Source organism: Rhinolophus sinicus, linkage group LG14, assembly GCF_036562045.2.
Source record: "Rhinolophus sinicus isolate RSC01 linkage group LG14, ASM3656204v1, whole genome shotgun sequence".
NCBI classification, from domain to species: Eukaryota; Metazoa; Chordata; class Mammalia; order Chiroptera; family Rhinolophidae; genus Rhinolophus; species Rhinolophus sinicus.
Window position 1 is genome coordinate 53,499,413 of NC_133763.1, and position 15,523 is coordinate 53,514,935.

Genomic DNA, 15,523 nt, shown 5'->3' on the forward strand with positions numbered 1-15,523 from the left:
CGCGGCGGGGTAGAGGCGCGACGCCCAAGCCGGTCGGACCGGGCCTCACCCTGCACAGTAGCGGGAAAGCAGCGGTGCAGAGCAGAGCGGGTGCAGGGGAGTCTCGGGCTGAGTCCCGGCTTCTTTAGGACCCGGAGCGCGGCGGGGGCGGGGCCTAGCCGAGGGTGGAGCCGCGGAGAGGCGGGGCCTGGCTCTGGGCCCTGGGGGAGGGGGCGCAGCGGGGCGGGGCCTGGCGGTTGCGCCGCGCGACAGGGTGCGAGAAGCAGACCCAGCCGCCGCGGCTTGTCGGCGCGCGGCCCAGCACCTGCTGCCCTCCGCCCGCCCGGGGCGCAGCTGCCATGCGGCTGGCGCTGCTGTGGGCCCTGGGACTCCTGGGCGCGGGCAGCCCTCTTCCCTCCCGGCCGCTCCCAGACACAGGTAAGTGCGCGGACAGGAGCAGGCCGGGTGGACTGGAAGGAGGCGCAGGAAGTCGGGAGGCATTGGGGTGCTGGGGTCAGAAGAAGACTCTGGGAGACCCCCAATCAGAACGCGGTCCGCCTTGGTCTGCTGTCCTGGGCCGAGGGCCCGGAGACTGGCGTGGAGAGGGAAGGAGGGTCATCCTTGGCACGGTCCCCGCGACACTTCTAGGCTACGGTACCAGGCACCGAGGGGCCTGGAGCAGCGCCCCATCCCCTAAGGCGCGTGGGAGAGGGTCGCTGCTCCCAGGCCTGATGTCTCGTTCCTCTGGGGCCTAGCTGACAGTTCCACCTGGTGCCAGGCAGCCGAGTGGACACGGCTCTTAGGGTTTGAGGACGAGAATTTTCCCGGCCCCTCCTCCCAGGCCTGAGCGGCCAGGCACCCTTCACCCCAGTGCTGATGCCACCAGAAACCTGGCTGAGCGGGAGGGGGCCCGGGAGAAGCCAAGAGGGGAGAATTGGCCAGGAAAGAGGCTGGGACAGCAACTCCTCCTTGGAACTTTCACTTCCCGCTGCTGTCTTGGGCCAGTGGCCCAGAGGGCAGGCGGGGGTGGAGTGTCCGGAGGAGAGAGGGCCATTGTGGGGAGGGGGGGAACTCGGAGGAAGCGGAGGCTGTGGGGAGAGGGTGTGCCTGACTGGGCATGAAGGGTGTTTTGGGAGGGGGGTGTTTGCACTGCTCACCCAGAAATGGGCGTTCCCAGCATCTCCGATGTGAGGAAAGGGGAGGGTGAGTGGGCCCACGGCCACGAGGCTTGGCCCGGTCCTCAGAGGGGGCGTTCCTTGGGGGGGTTGATTGGGTGAGAGTGGGGAGGGTCCCTCTGAGAAACTGGGATTGGCTTGAGGGGGACAGGGATGGGCCACTGGCTGGGCAAGGTGAAAGCTGAATTTCTTTCTCTGGGGACTTGTGGATGGGTTGTTGGGATGAAAGCAAAATATTGGAGAGCAGTCCCCCTTTTCCCCCCAATATTCTCCTTTAAGTCCCAGCATGCAGTGCAGGAGTCCTTCAGGCAGAGAAGGGCCTTGATGTACTGGAAGCCGGGTGGGTCAGAGGATACCAGCGACCCCCCAGCCTTGGTGCTGATTCTCTCAGCTCTCTCTTGGGATGCCCTGGGGACCCTGCAGATGGCACCAAGGAGGAGCAAGCAAGGCCAGCGAGGGCCCTGAGTGAGCCGTTGGAGCCCCCAATTCTTCAGGACAACCTCGCACTCAGCCTAGCAGAGGTGCTTCAGGTAAGCCTCCCTCTCCCCTCAAGTAAAGACATATGTCCCCACCACGTCACCCAATCAGGTGTCTCAAGGCAAAGCCTGACTGAGTAGCAGGTGAGTGGACCCCACTGTGGCATGGCCACCCCAGGTCTGGCTGCCTCTCCCACCACACCCCAACACCTGGCTTCATTTATCTCCCTCTCCCCTCTGTGCACATCTGTCTGCCTCAACCCCACCCAACCCATCCATCTCCACTGGGAAATTCTGAGGCCAAACGTGCTTTCTTGCTCCCATATTGTCAGTTTTCCCGGGGGGGTGGTGGAATTAGAGAGGGTCAGGACCTCACCAAACGCCCTCCCCCACCCCCAATTCTAAAGCTGAGTCAGAGGAAGGGCTGGGGCCTGCACTGGGTCCTCCATGAGCTTCCTCTTTGGGCAGGAAGCCGAGGGGGGTGGCTCAGATACCTTCCTTGACCTCCCCACACAACCCCCCAGAACAATGCCCCAGGTCAGGCGGGGCTTCCTGGCCCCTCCCGCGGGACCCCCCCCAACAATGATGTAATGGTGGATGCTCTCCTAAAGGCCTGACATTTGCTGGTCAGGGAGGATAGGAATTTCAGGCGGGGGCAGGGAGGTGACCTGCCCTCTGATGCCCACAGACCAATGTGCCTGAGACTTTGCGGATCAAATTGGAGTTGGATGGTGAGAGTCATATCTTGGAGCTGCTACAGAACAGGTAATAATGACAGTGGTAATAATAATAATGGTAACATGACTAACGATTTTTATGTGTCAGGTACTAAATGCCTGCATTCGTTTAATCCTCATAACGACCCTATAAGGTAGATACAATTATGTGTTATTATTGTCCTCATTTTATATACAGAGATAAAGGTACAGAAAGGTTAAATAATTTGCCCAAGGGAACATTTGAGTTCTTGCTCCCCGGCATATGTCGTCAGTTGGGCTCAGATAAACTCTTATAAAAATTCATTTAAAAAGAAAAACCTTGCCCAAGGTCATACAGCTCGTGTGTGGTGAAAACCAGGTTGGAACCCAGGTCGCCTGGCAGTTTGTGGCCCAAGCGCTATGCTCGGCTGCCTCTGTGGGAAGCAGGAAGGTTGGGGGATCTCCTGGCCCCCAGCCACCGGTCTACCACCTTCAGCCTCAGGCTGTCACTGTACCACCCTGGGAGGCAGCTGACACTCCCCTCCTTTTCCTTCATTCCACAGGGAGCTGGTCCCAGGCCGCCCCACCCTGGTGTGGTACCAGCCTGATGGCACCCGGGTAGTCAGCGAGGGACACACACTGGTGAGTAAGGCCCTCTTGTGCCCTGTTTCTGACCTGAAGGAAAGAGGGAGGGGGCAGCTGGAGGGTGACGTCTTGGAGGACGTGGGAGGACGCTGCATATCTTCACCAATAGGCGAGTCTCCTGGGCTCGAACCCCGGCCTGTCCCTCGAGCTGGCACTGTGTCTCTGTGCTGTAGGAGAACTGCTGCTACCAGGGAAGAGTGCAGGGCCACACAGACTCCTGGGCCTCCGTCTGCACCTGCTCGGGGCTCAGGTACGGGCGGATCCCACGAAGGTGGAGAGAGGGACCGGGGCATGAGCTGGAAAGTTTTCTGACTTCCTGCCTCTCTCTCTAGGGGCTTGGTGATCCTATCCCCAGAGAAAAGCTACGCCCTGGAGCTGGGGCCTGGGGACCTTCAGGGTCCTCCTGTTATCTCCCGGATCCAAGACCTCCTCCTGCCAGGCCACACGTGTGCCCTGAGCTGGCGGGAATCTGTGCCCGCTCAGACTCCACCAGGGCGCTCCCAGGGACAGCGTCACACTCGCCGGGTGAGGAGAAATGGCAGGAGGGCTGGTTATCTGTTCACAGTGACAACAGCTCCTGCTAAGGGAGCAACTGCCACTCACTCAGCGAGCATTACCTCCTTCACTCTTCCCAGCCACCCCGGGAGGGAGGGAATATGGGGAGCTCTATTTCAGTGAGAGAGGTTAAGTGAGTTGCCCAAGGCCATTCAACTAAGATGTGGTATATCCAGGACTTAGGTGTAGGCACTAGACTCAGACGCCTCGGGTCTTATGATCCCACATGCAGAGAGCTCACTGGGATGTAGAAACTATCTCAGTCACCATCAGAAAACAACAAGAACCCAGCTCCCTAATCTGTAAAATGGGGACAACAGAACGACTTGCCTTATACGGTTGCTGTGAAGATTAAACGACTTAATATATATGTAAAGTCTTAGAACTGTGCCTGGCGTGTGGTATTTGATAGTGTTGGCTATTATAATTTTTCAAAATGTGTGAAAAGCACTGAATTTGGAGCTAGAAAAGCGGGGCTCTGCTCCCCGCTTCAAACCCTACTTCTCCGTCCACCTCGGGCACATGCCTGTTCTCTCGGGCTCGCAGTGGCTTGTCTGTACAGTGGCCTCTTCACGCTCCTCTGCCTTCACTCTGCCTTACCCCACAGGGTGGGAGTGGACACAGGTTGGTCAGCCCTGCGTGGCTGCTGACAGGGAGTGGGGGGGGGGTGCCTCCTAACTCCTCCTTTTCCACAGAGGAGGCGGGACGTGGTGACAGAGACCAAGATCATCGAGCTGGTGATTGTGGCGGATCATTCGGAGGTGAGCTTGCTGGCCCCTGCGTGGCTTCCCCTGACCCCGCCTACCCTGATGCCTTTCACGGCTGCCTCTCCACGCACAGGTCCAGAGGTACCCAGACGTACAGCGCCTGATGAACCGCACGCTGGAAGTCGCCCTCCTCCTGGACACAGTGAGTGTCGGGCTAGGTGGCCTCCTTACAGCCCCTTGGCCGTGGATACCCCCCTCCTGACCCCCAGCTCTTTCAGTTCTTTCGGCCCTTGAACGTACGTGTGGTACTAGTCGGCCTGGAGGCTTGGACACAGCAAGACTGGATCGAGATAAGCCAGGACCCAGGTCTCACGTTAGACAACTTCCTCCACTGGCGCCGGGCCCACCTGCTGCCTCGTTTGCCCCACGACAGTGCCCAGCTGGTGACGTAAGACCCCCAGGCTCAGCCAGTGGGGGGGCTCTGCCCTGGCCTGGCCAATTACATACCCCAACTCCCTCCCAGAGGCCCTGACGCTCTGGCCACCTCAGCTTTTGGGCTTCACCTTTGGCGTCTCCACCCCACAGTGCTACCGTGTTCTCTGGGCCCGTGGTGGGCATGGCCATTCAGAACTCCATCTGTTCTCCTGACTTCTCAGGAGGTGTGAACATGGTGAGCTACTTCCGGGTCTCTTCCCCATTCCCAGTGAAGTTCCTCCCCACTGTGGCACTATTTACTGAACCCCCCTGCAAAGCTGCCCAACCCCGAGTTGTGGGTACAGAGGACAGGGGTGCATCACGCGGTCTCTGCTGTCAGGGCACCTCACTGGTGGCCAGCTCATCAGGGTACAGTCTCCACCTAGGTCTTCCTATGGGGGGGGGGGTGCAGCTGAAGCCCAAAGAACAGAAGTGATCTCCCAGGGTCACACAGTGAGGGAGGGGAACAGAGCTGAGCCAGAACCCAGGTTTCCTGCCACCCAGGCCTGGGCTCTCCTCCTGCTTTAGAAGCAACTGGGGGAGGCGGTGCCTGCTGGGTGCCCTAGAGGCCAGAGGAGGAGTGGACAGCAGCTGTTGGGCTGCTGCTGGACCTGGGGTACACCTCCCCGCAGGACCATTCCACCAGCATCCTGGGCGTTGCCTCCTCCATAGCCCACGAGCTGGGCCACAGCCTGGGCCTGGACCACGACCCACCTGGGAACAGCTGCCCCTGTCCAGGTCCAGCCCCAGCCAAGAGCTGCATCATGGAGGCCTCCACAGAGTGAGTAACTGCAGGAGGTACAGAGCGATGGGGTGGGGGACAGGGGGCAGGGGAGGGTCCGCAGCCCCAACCATCTTTGCTGGCCCCCCCAGCTTCCTGCCAGGTCTGAACTTCAGCAACTGCAGCCGACGGGCCCTGGAGAAAGCCCTCCTGGATGGAATGGGCAGCTGCCTCTTTGAACGGATGCCCGGCCTGCCCTCCAAGGCCACCATCTTCAGAAATGTGACCATGGAGCAGGGCAAGCAGTTCACCTGTGTCTTCCCAAATGTGAGCCTTGCCCCACCCACTTCTGTGTGCTCACACTGGCTCACGGGCCCTCTCCTGAGCCGCTCTCAGGTTCTGAAGGGCCCTATCAGCCCCTCCCTCCTCCCTGTCCAGGGTCAGCACGTGGTTGTTGGGCTGTAGCTTTCACTCGCTGTGGGCATCCTTCTGGGTTCGGGCTCTGGGAGGGGGGCTTCTGGAGGGAGGCTCTCAGGCCAGCCTGCTTGGATGCTCAGCCCCCCTGTACCCCGACCCACAGGACTGCACCGATCCCTGTTGTGACCCCTTCACCTGCCAGCTGAGGCCAGGGGCACAGTGTGCAGCCGATGGACCCTGTTGTCAAAATTGCCAGGTGGGCACAGACCGGACCGGCCTCCTAGAGCGCACCTGCCAGGGACCAGGGCGGAGAGGGTCGTTCTGACTCCCAGGGCCTGGCTGGGTTTGCCTGGCACCCACACTGATGTTCACTCACCCTCCACAGCTGCGCCCGGCGGGCTGGCAGTGCCGTCCAGCCAGAGGGGACTGTGACTTGCCTGAGTTCTGCACAGGGGACAGCTCCCAATGCCCGCCTGATGCCAGCCTGGGGGACGGGGAGCCGTGTGCTGGCGGCCAGGCTGTGTGCATGCAGGGGCGGTGTGCCTCTTACGCCCAGCAGTGCCAGGCTCTCTGGGGACCTGGGGCCCAGCCCGCCACACCGCTCTGCCTCCTCACTGCCAATACGCGGGGGGATGCCTTTGGGAACTGTGGGCGCAGCCCTACAGGCAGCTATGTGTCCTGTGCTCCTAGGTAAGAGAGAAAATGGCTCCTCGCTGGGTTTGTGGAAGGCTTGGCCCTGCCCCCATTGAGCCTATGCCTCCTCCCTCACCCCAGAGATGCCATCTGTGGGCAGCTGCAGTGCCAGGGGGGCATGGCCCAGCCTCTGCTGGGCTCAGCCCAGGATCTGCGCTGGGAGACCCTGGAAGCCAATGGAACCCGGACAAATTGCAGCTGGGTACATCTGGACCTGGGCCGCGACGTGGCCCAGCCCCTCCTGACTCTACCTGGCACAGCCTGTGGCCCTGGCCTGGTGAGCAGCCTGGGTGGGTGAGGCCAGGTGGGGAGGGCTACCTGTGTACAGGTGAGCAATGCCCAGACCTCACAGTGTATGGGGCACAGACTCTAAGGGGAGTTCACGTTGTGACTGAGCAAAGTCCTGTCATCCCACGAGCCTTGGTTTCCCCCTCTGTCACACTGGGGTGTGGCCTCAGTTGTGTTGGACTCCAGCGCCAGGAAGCTTTGTGAGAACGTGACTTTAGCTCTTCTTCCCCATTGGCAGGTGTGCATTGACCATCGATGCCAACCCGTGGATCTCCTGGGGGCACAGGAATGTCGAAGCAAATGTCGTGGGCACGGGGTGAGCTGGCATAGGGGGCAGGTGGGAGGGGTGCAGGGAGCCTCTGGGAGGAAAAGGGTGATGGGCTTTGGAAGCAGACATACCCCTTTCCACTGCCTAGCTGTGTGACCCAGGGCAGGCTATTAACCTCTCTGAGCTCAGTGTCCTCATCTATCCAATGCGCCTCATAACAGTACCCACTTCCTGGGGTACGCGAGATGCATAGGAGAGCTTGGAGCCCAGTGCCAGCATACAGAAGGCACTCACAGCGGTAGTTCGCCCTAATTTCCTCTGGTGCAGATAAAGACTCCCTCTCTCCGTAGCGCTGGGTTGCTGTACCCCCTCATCCCAGCACACCTTCCAGCTGTGGACAGCTGAGATCTAGAAAAGCTGGAGACAGGGAAACACGGCCCCAGAGCGCAGAGCCCCTCATTTCTCAACTCGTACTTCCTAGGTCTGCGACAGCAACAGGCACTGCCACTGTGCAGAAGGCTGGGCACCCCCGGACTGCAGCGCCCGGATCACAGGTAGCGGGGCCTGGGCGCGGGGGCCACTCTGGGAGGGCAGAGTGGCTCACCCTCTACCCCCCCCTTTTTCCAACCCCTTCACTGCTGGTTCCCTGACTCTCGGTGACCCCTGAGCCCCCCACTTTCTCTGAGCACAGGACCTTACTCTCTGCCCCGCCCCTTCCTGGGTGGGGACTTCTCAGCCCTGCACACCTTCACACCTGCCTTCACCCTGCAGCCACCAGGTCCCTGACCACAGGGCTGCCACTCAGCCTCCTGTTGTTGCTGATCCTGGTGCTGCTTGCTGCCAGCTACTGGCACCGTGCCCGCCTGCGCCAGCGACTCTGCCAGCTCAAGGGACCCAGCTGCCAATACAGGTACCAGCCTCCCTGCTGCCAGCTCCCTCCACAGCTCTGTTGAGGGCAACAGCCTGGAGCCCTGCCCCTACCCCTCTGCAGCCCCTGCCACCTGCCTGTGACCTGGAGCCCCTTGGGCCACACCCCACACACCCCCTTTCCCTCCGTGCGCCCTGGAGCTCTTCATCTCGTACTGTAGACCTGCGTGGGGCAGCTAGCATGCTAGGGCCACTGCCCCCCACGCCCCGCCTTGCCCCCAGCCCCTGTGCGGGGGAAGTAGGGCTCTTCCTCAAGGTCATCAGCTTCCCCTCCCCACCCCTGATCAGGTCTAAGCCCCCACACACCCTCCTCTCCAAGGGCTGCCACTCACGGGCTATGTATGGATGGGGCTGGGCCCTCTCCATTCTTGCCTTTCTCCTTGCTCAGGGCAGCCCAGTCTGGTCCCCCAGACCGTCCAGGACCCCCACAGAGAGCCCCACTGATGTCCGGTGCCAAGGTGAGTCCTGCATGCCATCCAGCTTGGGCCTTGGGGTGGGGCAATTGAAGGCTCTAGACTCAGAGAAAGACACTGCCAAAGAGTCAGGCAAAGGAGTCTGGGCCAGCCCCCGCTCCCCACTGGCTGCAGGCTGAGCCGCAAAGTGCAGCCTGGAGTGCGGAGGGCAGTCCCCTACAGGAGGGTCTGTCTGCTGAGCTCTTTGAGCAGGCCACCCCAAGCTGGTGGCTTTGAGGTGGGTCTACCCCTGCTCCCAGCAGGGGCCCCTGGAGGGGAAGGGGGGTGCGGCACACAGTGGCCTTCAGTGTGCCAGGACCTGATGAGACAGTGCAGCCTGTAGGAGGGCTGGTGAGTGCCCCTTCCCTGAGCCTCTGCATCTGATGACAGGACTGTGTGTGTGGAGGGGGTCCGCATGCCCACTCCACCACTGGTCACCCCCTCTGCGTGCATCTAAATAACCGCTTGCACAGTCCTCACAGCCCCTGGGGCCCTGGCTGCCCCGCCTGAGGCACTAACCCCCATCTGCCCACATCTGTCTCTCTGCTCCCTCCCCCCACCCCACCGTGTGCCTGTCTGCTCCTTGGGGCTCTCTCAGAAGGCTAGTGCTCTTGGCTTCCCGGCACCCCCCTCCAGGCCGCTGCCTCCTGACCCTGTGCCCAAGAGACTCCAGGTAAATCTGGGCCAGGCCCCACCCTGGCTCAGGGCAGGCGGGAGGCTTGGTGCCCAACTGCAGTTCTCGTCCCTGTTCCCTGCCAGTGTTGCTCTGCATTAGGGGACCAGGGTGCCCCTCAGCCTTCAGACATTCTGAGCCCCAGAAGCAGCAAAGGGTGAGCCTCCTGCCTTGGTTTCTACCACCATCTGGTGGCCAGTGGCGGGACTGCAGCCGGCCAGGGACACGACGGTGACCCATACCTTCCTTCCCCAGGCATCTGCTGGCATGCACCCAAGCCCTGCGCGCATGTCCCCATTCTCTCCTGCCCCTGGCTGATTTTGCATGTTGATCTGAATCCCTGGGGAGAACCTCTGCATGCCCACTGCCTCTTGCTGTGCTCTCACAGCCACTGCCCCTCTCTCTGTTCAGGCTGAGCTGGCTGACCGACCCAATCCCCCCACCTACCCTCTGCCTGCTGACCCGGTGGTGAGGCATTTGAAGGTAACAGTGGGGGGAGAGAAGGGCACAGCCTCTTCCCCCACCCAGAGCTGTGGCGGTAGTGGCCATTGCAAGATGCCCCTCTGTGCCTTAGGGCACCTAACCCGGTGGCATCTCTAGGTGACAGGTTTATCTGGAGACAAAGGTGACCTGGTGCTGCCCCCAACAAGCTGGTGTTCCCCAGCACCACTGCATGGGGGGGTCCAACATGACACACCCTCCCAAACCCGCCTTCTACCTTCTCTTTCTCAGTCTCAGGGGCCTGCAAAGCCCCCACCTCCGAGGAAGCCACTGCCTGCCGACCCCCAGGGCCAGCGCCCTTCGCAGGACCTGTCTGGCCCAGGAGTTGGAAACCCGCCCCTACTGGTACCCTCCAGGTGGGCAAAGAGGGGCGCTGAGGATGGGTGGGCAGGGCAAGTGGTGGGAAAAAAGGACCTCTGACCCTTTTTTCTTGGCTCTGTGTACCCCAGGCCTGCACCGCCGCCCCCAGCCGCGTCTTCGCTCTACCTCTGACCTCTCCTGAGCTTCCGCTGCCTCCAACGCGGACTCAGGATTTAAAAAGGCGACGGACCCCCTGCTGAGTCCCACACGATGACCGAAGGAGCTGGAGTCTGGACGCAATGGAGCAGGCGCCTTAAGACAGCGAGCACCATCGAGAGCTGTTGGCAACACCCTGGGGACTCGCCCACGAAGTTGCAGCTGGGGGCTGGGGAGGGGCTGGGCCCTGGACCTGGCTGGGGAGGTGTGCACAGCCTATCTCTGCTCAGTTGCAATAAACGGGAGCCCTTGGAAGTGCGCCTCGGAGTTTGTCAACTCAGGGAAGGCCGGGTCGCCCCTGCTGCGTTTTCAGTTCTGGCCGCTAGGAGACGCTGCCGCCCCAGATGGGATAGGGAGGACTAGCGTCCCTGTCTGGGGCAGCGTGTGTCGCAGGGATGCTCGCGGCTTGTTTCTGCCCAGCCTGGGATGACTCTCGGCGTAATCCAGTGCCAAAAGGAGTCGTAACGCCTGTTGCCATCCCCAGTCGCCAGACCCTCGCCCCCAACGCCTGAGGGTGGCATCGACGAAGGGGTCAAGCTCTTGGACCCGCCGTCCCCACACTGACCGGTAGCTGGGAAAAGTGGATCTGGCTGGTGTTCTCAGAGCCCCGGAGCCGGGGCGGAGCTGGGCGGCGGCTCCCACGATCCCAAGGCCGCGCACCTGCCTCCTCCCCCGCCCCCACCTGAGGGCTGGGGAACAAAGGTGCTTTGTACAAGCCGCAACCAGCTCATTACTTCGTCTTCGGGACTGGGGCCGCGTGGGCCCCCCAGCCCAGAAAGGAGGTGTAAGGAGGAAAGGGACAGGCGCCAACCCCAAGGTGGGCATCGAGCTCACCACCGAAGGCTGGTGGACAGGAGAGAAGGGGTGTCCGAGAAGGCGGTTTGTTCCTTCCCCCAGCGCTATCCCTAGATGTGCAAAGAAAGAGGGCGACGTGCTAAGGTGGTTGGATAGGCTTCTTGGATCCTCGTCCCGGCCTCACTTTACTCTTTCTGGGCAAAGGGCGTCTGCTCCTATTTAAATTTTCCAAACTTCTAATAAGGCCTTCTGATCTGTACTAACGCAGACACGAAAGACACGACCTCCTTAAAAACCTTCCTGGATAGTGGAATACATCCTTCCTCCCGCCCCCTCGAAACGCGGTCCAGCCTGGGTAGGAGCTTGGCTAACCCGGCGCGCAACGGCGTGAAGGGGGTTAACGGGAGTTGGCTCCGAGTGGAGAGGCGGAGACGCGCTCCCATTGGTTGAAAGTTATCCGGGGGGTGTGGCCTGTGGGTCTCCGCACTCCACCCCCTTTCTCGCAGCCCCCCCCCCCCCCTTCACCACTTTGTACCTTTCTCGCGGCGACGGCGAAGCGGGCCGGCCGGGCCGGACCAGACCAGACCCGACCGCGGGGGCGATGCGGCTGCTGCCCCTGCTGCGGACTGTCCTCTGGGCCGCGCTCCTCGGCGCCCCTCTGCGAGGGGGCTCCGGCCTCCGCCACGACTTCTACTGGAACTCCAGTAACCCCAGGTAGCCGGGCCGAACCCGGCCAGCAGCCAGCTGGGCCTGCGCGCTCCCAGGCCGGGCGCGCGCCCGACTCTCGCTCTGAGTGCGGCGCCGCCTGAGCCGGGCCGCGCGCCAGGGCTCCTTTGTTTGAGCCGGCGGGGGAGGGGGGAGGGGCTAGGCGCGCCCCGGTCTCCCCCCACCCGCACGTGTTGGGGGGCGGGCGGAGAACCCCAGCCCCGAGGGCGGTCGGTGGGGTCTTGGAGCCCGGAGCTGAGGGGCCACAGCCAGCGCTCCGAGCCCCGCCCCCCTCGCTTCTCTCCTGGCGATCCCCAGCCTCCCTCAGGCCTGAGCTGGGGCAGGCGGACCTGAGAGCTAGGGAGGGGGCTTTAGTCTCGTGAAAGAACGTGGGTTACTCTCCTGCTCGCTGGGCTTCCCCTCTGGCGCTCACCCGTCTCCTGATCTCGTTTGGCATCTCTGTTTCCATGTCGGTCATTATCTGTCCTATTTCTCTCCAGTCTCAGCCCAGCCCTTCTAGGTGAATCACCTTTAGGCAAGCAATTTGACCTCTCTAACCTCAGTTATCTCATCTGTAAAATGGGCTAACAATATTAGTACCCGGGAAATCAGACGGGTGAACTGAGGTCATGAGTTTGAAAGAGGTGTATGCTGTACAGATATAAACTATTATTTCTTTCTCTCTCCTGAGCTGCCTGCCTTTGAACCTGGGTATTTTTTACTGTTTCTATCCCCCTCCTCAATTCCCCCTGCCTTTCTCTGCTTTCTCCATCTGTTTTCCTCTCTGATTTTCTACTTGAGACAATCTGTGACTCTGTGCATTCATTCACTCACTAACATTTATTAAGCACATACTGTGTACCAGGACCTGTGCTAGAGTGCTTGGGATGAGATTGGTGAGAAGACCTAGACTCTGCCCTCTGGGAGCCCAAAGACCCCCCTGGGGAGGGCAGGCTGAGGGACAGGTCATTACAATACCAATACCGTGTGATAAGAGCTATTGTTCTCGGCTCTGAATTCCTCTCTCTGTTCCAGACCAGTGCCTCTGAATCACACGGAGGATGTGTTAAAAATTCAGGTTCCTAGTCCCCAACCCTGAGGTTTCTGGTTCATTCATTCAGTCCATGGATATTTATGGAGTGCTGTCCTTTTGCAGGACCCTTTTCCAGGCACCAAGGATGCTGTGGAACAAAACATACAAAGGCCCAGCTTGTGTTCTAGTAGGTCTGAGCTGAGCCCAGGAATCTGCATTTCTAATCAGAACTCCTGACGCTGGTGGTCCTCGGACCACCCATTGAGGGACCGTTGGAGGCCTTTCCTAAGTCAAGCTGGGCTGTGTGTATGGTGGGGAGGGGGCAAGTGGTTCCTGCTATAGTTGATGGTGTGAGGGGCAGCCCTTCCCACCTGCACTGGCTCCCCCCCCCAGCCCCGACAGCCCCCAAGAGGTGGGGAAGGGAGTCCTGAACAGGCTGAAGATGGGGTGATAGGTGGACAGGGCCCCCTTGTCCTGGCAAAAAGAGGGAGGCACCCCCTACCCACTCCCTCATTCTTTGTTTTACCATGGCTCTCTGTTCAATATTGGATTGAAGTCTAAAGGGCAGTGTCCCTCTCTGCATCTTTTTAAGGAGGACACTGTCCCCAGTCTCCATCTCTGCGACTGTGACTGCCTTCTAGGCTCAGATCTCTACCCCTTGCCTCTGCTCCAGCTTCGTCACAGCAGCCATCCAGCTAATATTTATTAAGCACAGGCGCTGTGCCAGGCCTTGGGCACTGGGGCTGGAGATATAGGTGGCAGCTCCAACCCGAAAGGCAGGGTGTGGTGAGAGGCCTTCTCACACTGAACCACCTGTTCAGGGCACTGCAGTCCCTTAACCTCTCTGAACCTGTGAATCTGTTACCTCATCCTTTTCTTAACACTCTTTGTGTCGGGAGTTGTTAGTCTGGTGAACTCGGGCCTTGCTGAGCTGCTCCCTCTGCAGAGGACAGGGAGAGGCTGGCAGGGACCCTGGGGAGGGTATCTCTGACCCTGGTGCTGCAGGCGTGCCGTGCCATGTCATGCCGCCCTCAGGACATGCCTACTTTGTGTCTGCAGGCTGCTTCGAGGGGACGCCGTGGTAGAACTGGACCTCAACGACTATCTAGACATTTTCTGCCCACACTATGAGGGCCCAGGACCCCCTGAGGGCCCCGAGACCTTTGCTTTATACATGGTGGACTGGCCAGGCTACGAGGCCTGCCAGGCGCGGGGGGCAGGTGCCTTCAAGCGCTGGGAGTGCTCCCTCCCCTTCGCTCCGTTTGGCCCCGTTAAATTCTCAGAGAAGATTCAGCGCTTCACACCCTTTTCCCTTGGCTTCGAGTTCTTGCCTGGAGAGACCTACTACTACATCTGTGAGTGAGGAAGGGTGCACTGGCCGCCTCTGGGAGGGAGGTGGGGAGAGGAGCGGGCACCTGGCCGTGCCACCAGTCAATGGGGGACTGGGAATGACGGCCAGGCCTGGGAGGGGTGGGGCTGTGGACAGAGGGGCATGGGAGGGGACCTGAGTCCTGCACTGAGAAGGGGGACATCTAGAATGAGACTATGGAGAGGAGGAGAAAGCAAGAGGAGCTAGGAAAGGGGATGAGGGGGATGAGGGGGTCACCTGGATGAGGCCCAAAAGCAAGGAAAAGCTTTCCAGGCAACTGGAGAGGAGAGAAGCTGGGAGAGTCTAAGATAGTCCGCAGAGCAGCCTGGGCTAACTTTCTCTGATTTCCCACTGCACAGCCGTGCCGACTCCCGGGGGTCCTGGCCAATGCTTGAGGCTCCAGGTGTCCGTCTGCTGCAAGGAGAGCAGTAAGTGGCTGGGCCACAGGGAGCAGCCCTGCTGACCAGTGTGGGATCCTTGGGAATGAGGGAAGGCACCGGAGGGTCTGGCGGCATCAGACGGGTCTGGGCCAGGCTGTATGCTGTGGCCTCTTCTCCCCGTGGAGCCCATGGGAGCCTCCCCTGCAGCCCTGGGTGCTGGGCCAACAGAATCGCATCTCCAGGGACAAGGCCCTTGGAAGCCTTAGGCGAACTGGTGGTCTCTAGTGGCAATTTGGGGGAGACTTGGAAGTTGGGTCTTAGAGGGGACGAGGTAGTAGATTATGGGAAGGCAGTGGCTGGTTTGGGAGACCCCAGAGAACAGGATGGGTGTGAACAGCTAATGGGGGACAGGCGGCTGCCAGAATGGGGAACCCATTAGTGTACCCCTCCCCCCTCACAGAGTCCGAGTCAGCCCATCCTGTTGGGAGCCCTGGAGAGAGTGGCACATCTGGGTGGCAAGGAGGGGGCGCTCCCAGCCCCTTCTGTCTCTTGCTGCTGTTGCTGCTGCCGATTCTGCGTCTCCTGCGAGTTCTCTGAGCCAAGCGGACCCTTCCTGCCACCCCAGGACCCAGAGGCCTCCCAAGGCTCCATGGAGGAGGAGCCCCTGCCACCTGAGCTGGGAATGCCAAGCCAGACAGACAAGATGGAGGAGCGATGGGGGGATCAGAGGGTCTGAGGTGGCCCTTGCAGGTGCCGGCCCCTCATCCCAGGTTGCAGAGGAACCACAGGGGAGCTGCAGACAGCCCTGGACACCTGGCGCCCAGGCAAGACAAACACAGGGTCTCCCTCAGCAGTTCTGGTGGTCTCACCCATCCCCCAGGAAGACTGGGATTTGGTGGGATTGGATCCTTGAGCCTGCTGGGGGCCAAGGCCAAAGACCTGGGGCAGGTGGATTGCTGGACCAGGGCAAGGAAGCAACCCAGGCCTGCCATCTGTGCCCAGTGCCCTGTGGGCCCCTTCCCTGGGGCAGCACCTTTCCCTCCCAGGGGGTCACTCACTTGTCTTCTGTGAAGACA

The 15,523-nt window shown here is 60.9% G+C and overlaps 2 protein-coding genes across 9 annotated transcripts; both read left to right on the forward strand.

Moving 5' to 3' along the window:
• The first annotated feature begins 211 nt into the window (after positions 1–211).
• On the forward strand, positions 212–10,420 carry ADAM15 (ADAM metallopeptidase domain 15). Of its 7 annotated transcripts, none has more exons than XM_074318604.1 (23): positions 212–417; positions 1,578–1,684; positions 2,319–2,395; positions 2,892–2,970; positions 3,147–3,223; positions 3,306–3,498; positions 4,224–4,289; positions 4,369–4,437; positions 4,514–4,683; positions 4,821–4,905; positions 5,342–5,490; positions 5,583–5,757; positions 6,011–6,103; positions 6,233–6,537; positions 6,622–6,817; positions 7,067–7,144; positions 7,578–7,650; positions 7,868–8,006; positions 8,412–8,481; positions 9,074–9,148; positions 9,235–9,305; positions 9,881–10,005; positions 10,099–10,420. In XM_074318604.1, the coding sequence occupies exons 1-23, from the start codon at positions 339–341 to the stop codon at positions 10,149–10,151; spliced, it is 2,604 nt and encodes an 867-aa protein (XP_074174705.1). In that variant the 5' UTR covers positions 212–338; the 3' UTR covers positions 10,152–10,420. The 7 variants fall into 7 exon arrangements, with proteins under 7 accessions (XP_074174705.1, XP_019567368.2, XP_074174704.1 ...); XM_019711809.2 differs by lacking the exon at positions 10,099–10,420 and adding an exon at positions 9,560–9,631 and having other exon boundaries at positions 9,881–10,006; XM_074318603.1 differs by lacking the exon at positions 10,099–10,420 and adding an exon at positions 9,560–9,631 and having other exon boundaries at positions 9,077–9,148; positions 9,881–10,006.
• A 142-nt stretch (positions 10,421–10,562) lies between these two features.
• EFNA4 (ephrin A4) lies at positions 10,563–15,316 on the forward strand. Of its 2 annotated transcripts, none has more exons than XM_019711827.2 (4): positions 10,563–11,674; positions 13,758–14,053; positions 14,427–14,499; positions 15,051–15,316. In XM_019711827.2, exons 1-4 carry the CDS (start codon positions 11,562–11,564, stop codon positions 15,181–15,183), a joined length of 615 nt encoding a protein of 204 aa, XP_019567386.1. In that variant the 5' UTR covers positions 10,563–11,561; the 3' UTR covers positions 15,184–15,316. The 2 variants fall into 2 exon arrangements, with proteins under 2 accessions (XP_019567386.1, XP_019567385.1); XM_019711826.2 differs by having other exon boundaries at positions 14,427–14,495; positions 14,908–15,212.
• The last annotated feature ends 207 nt before the right edge of the window (positions 15,317–15,523 follow it).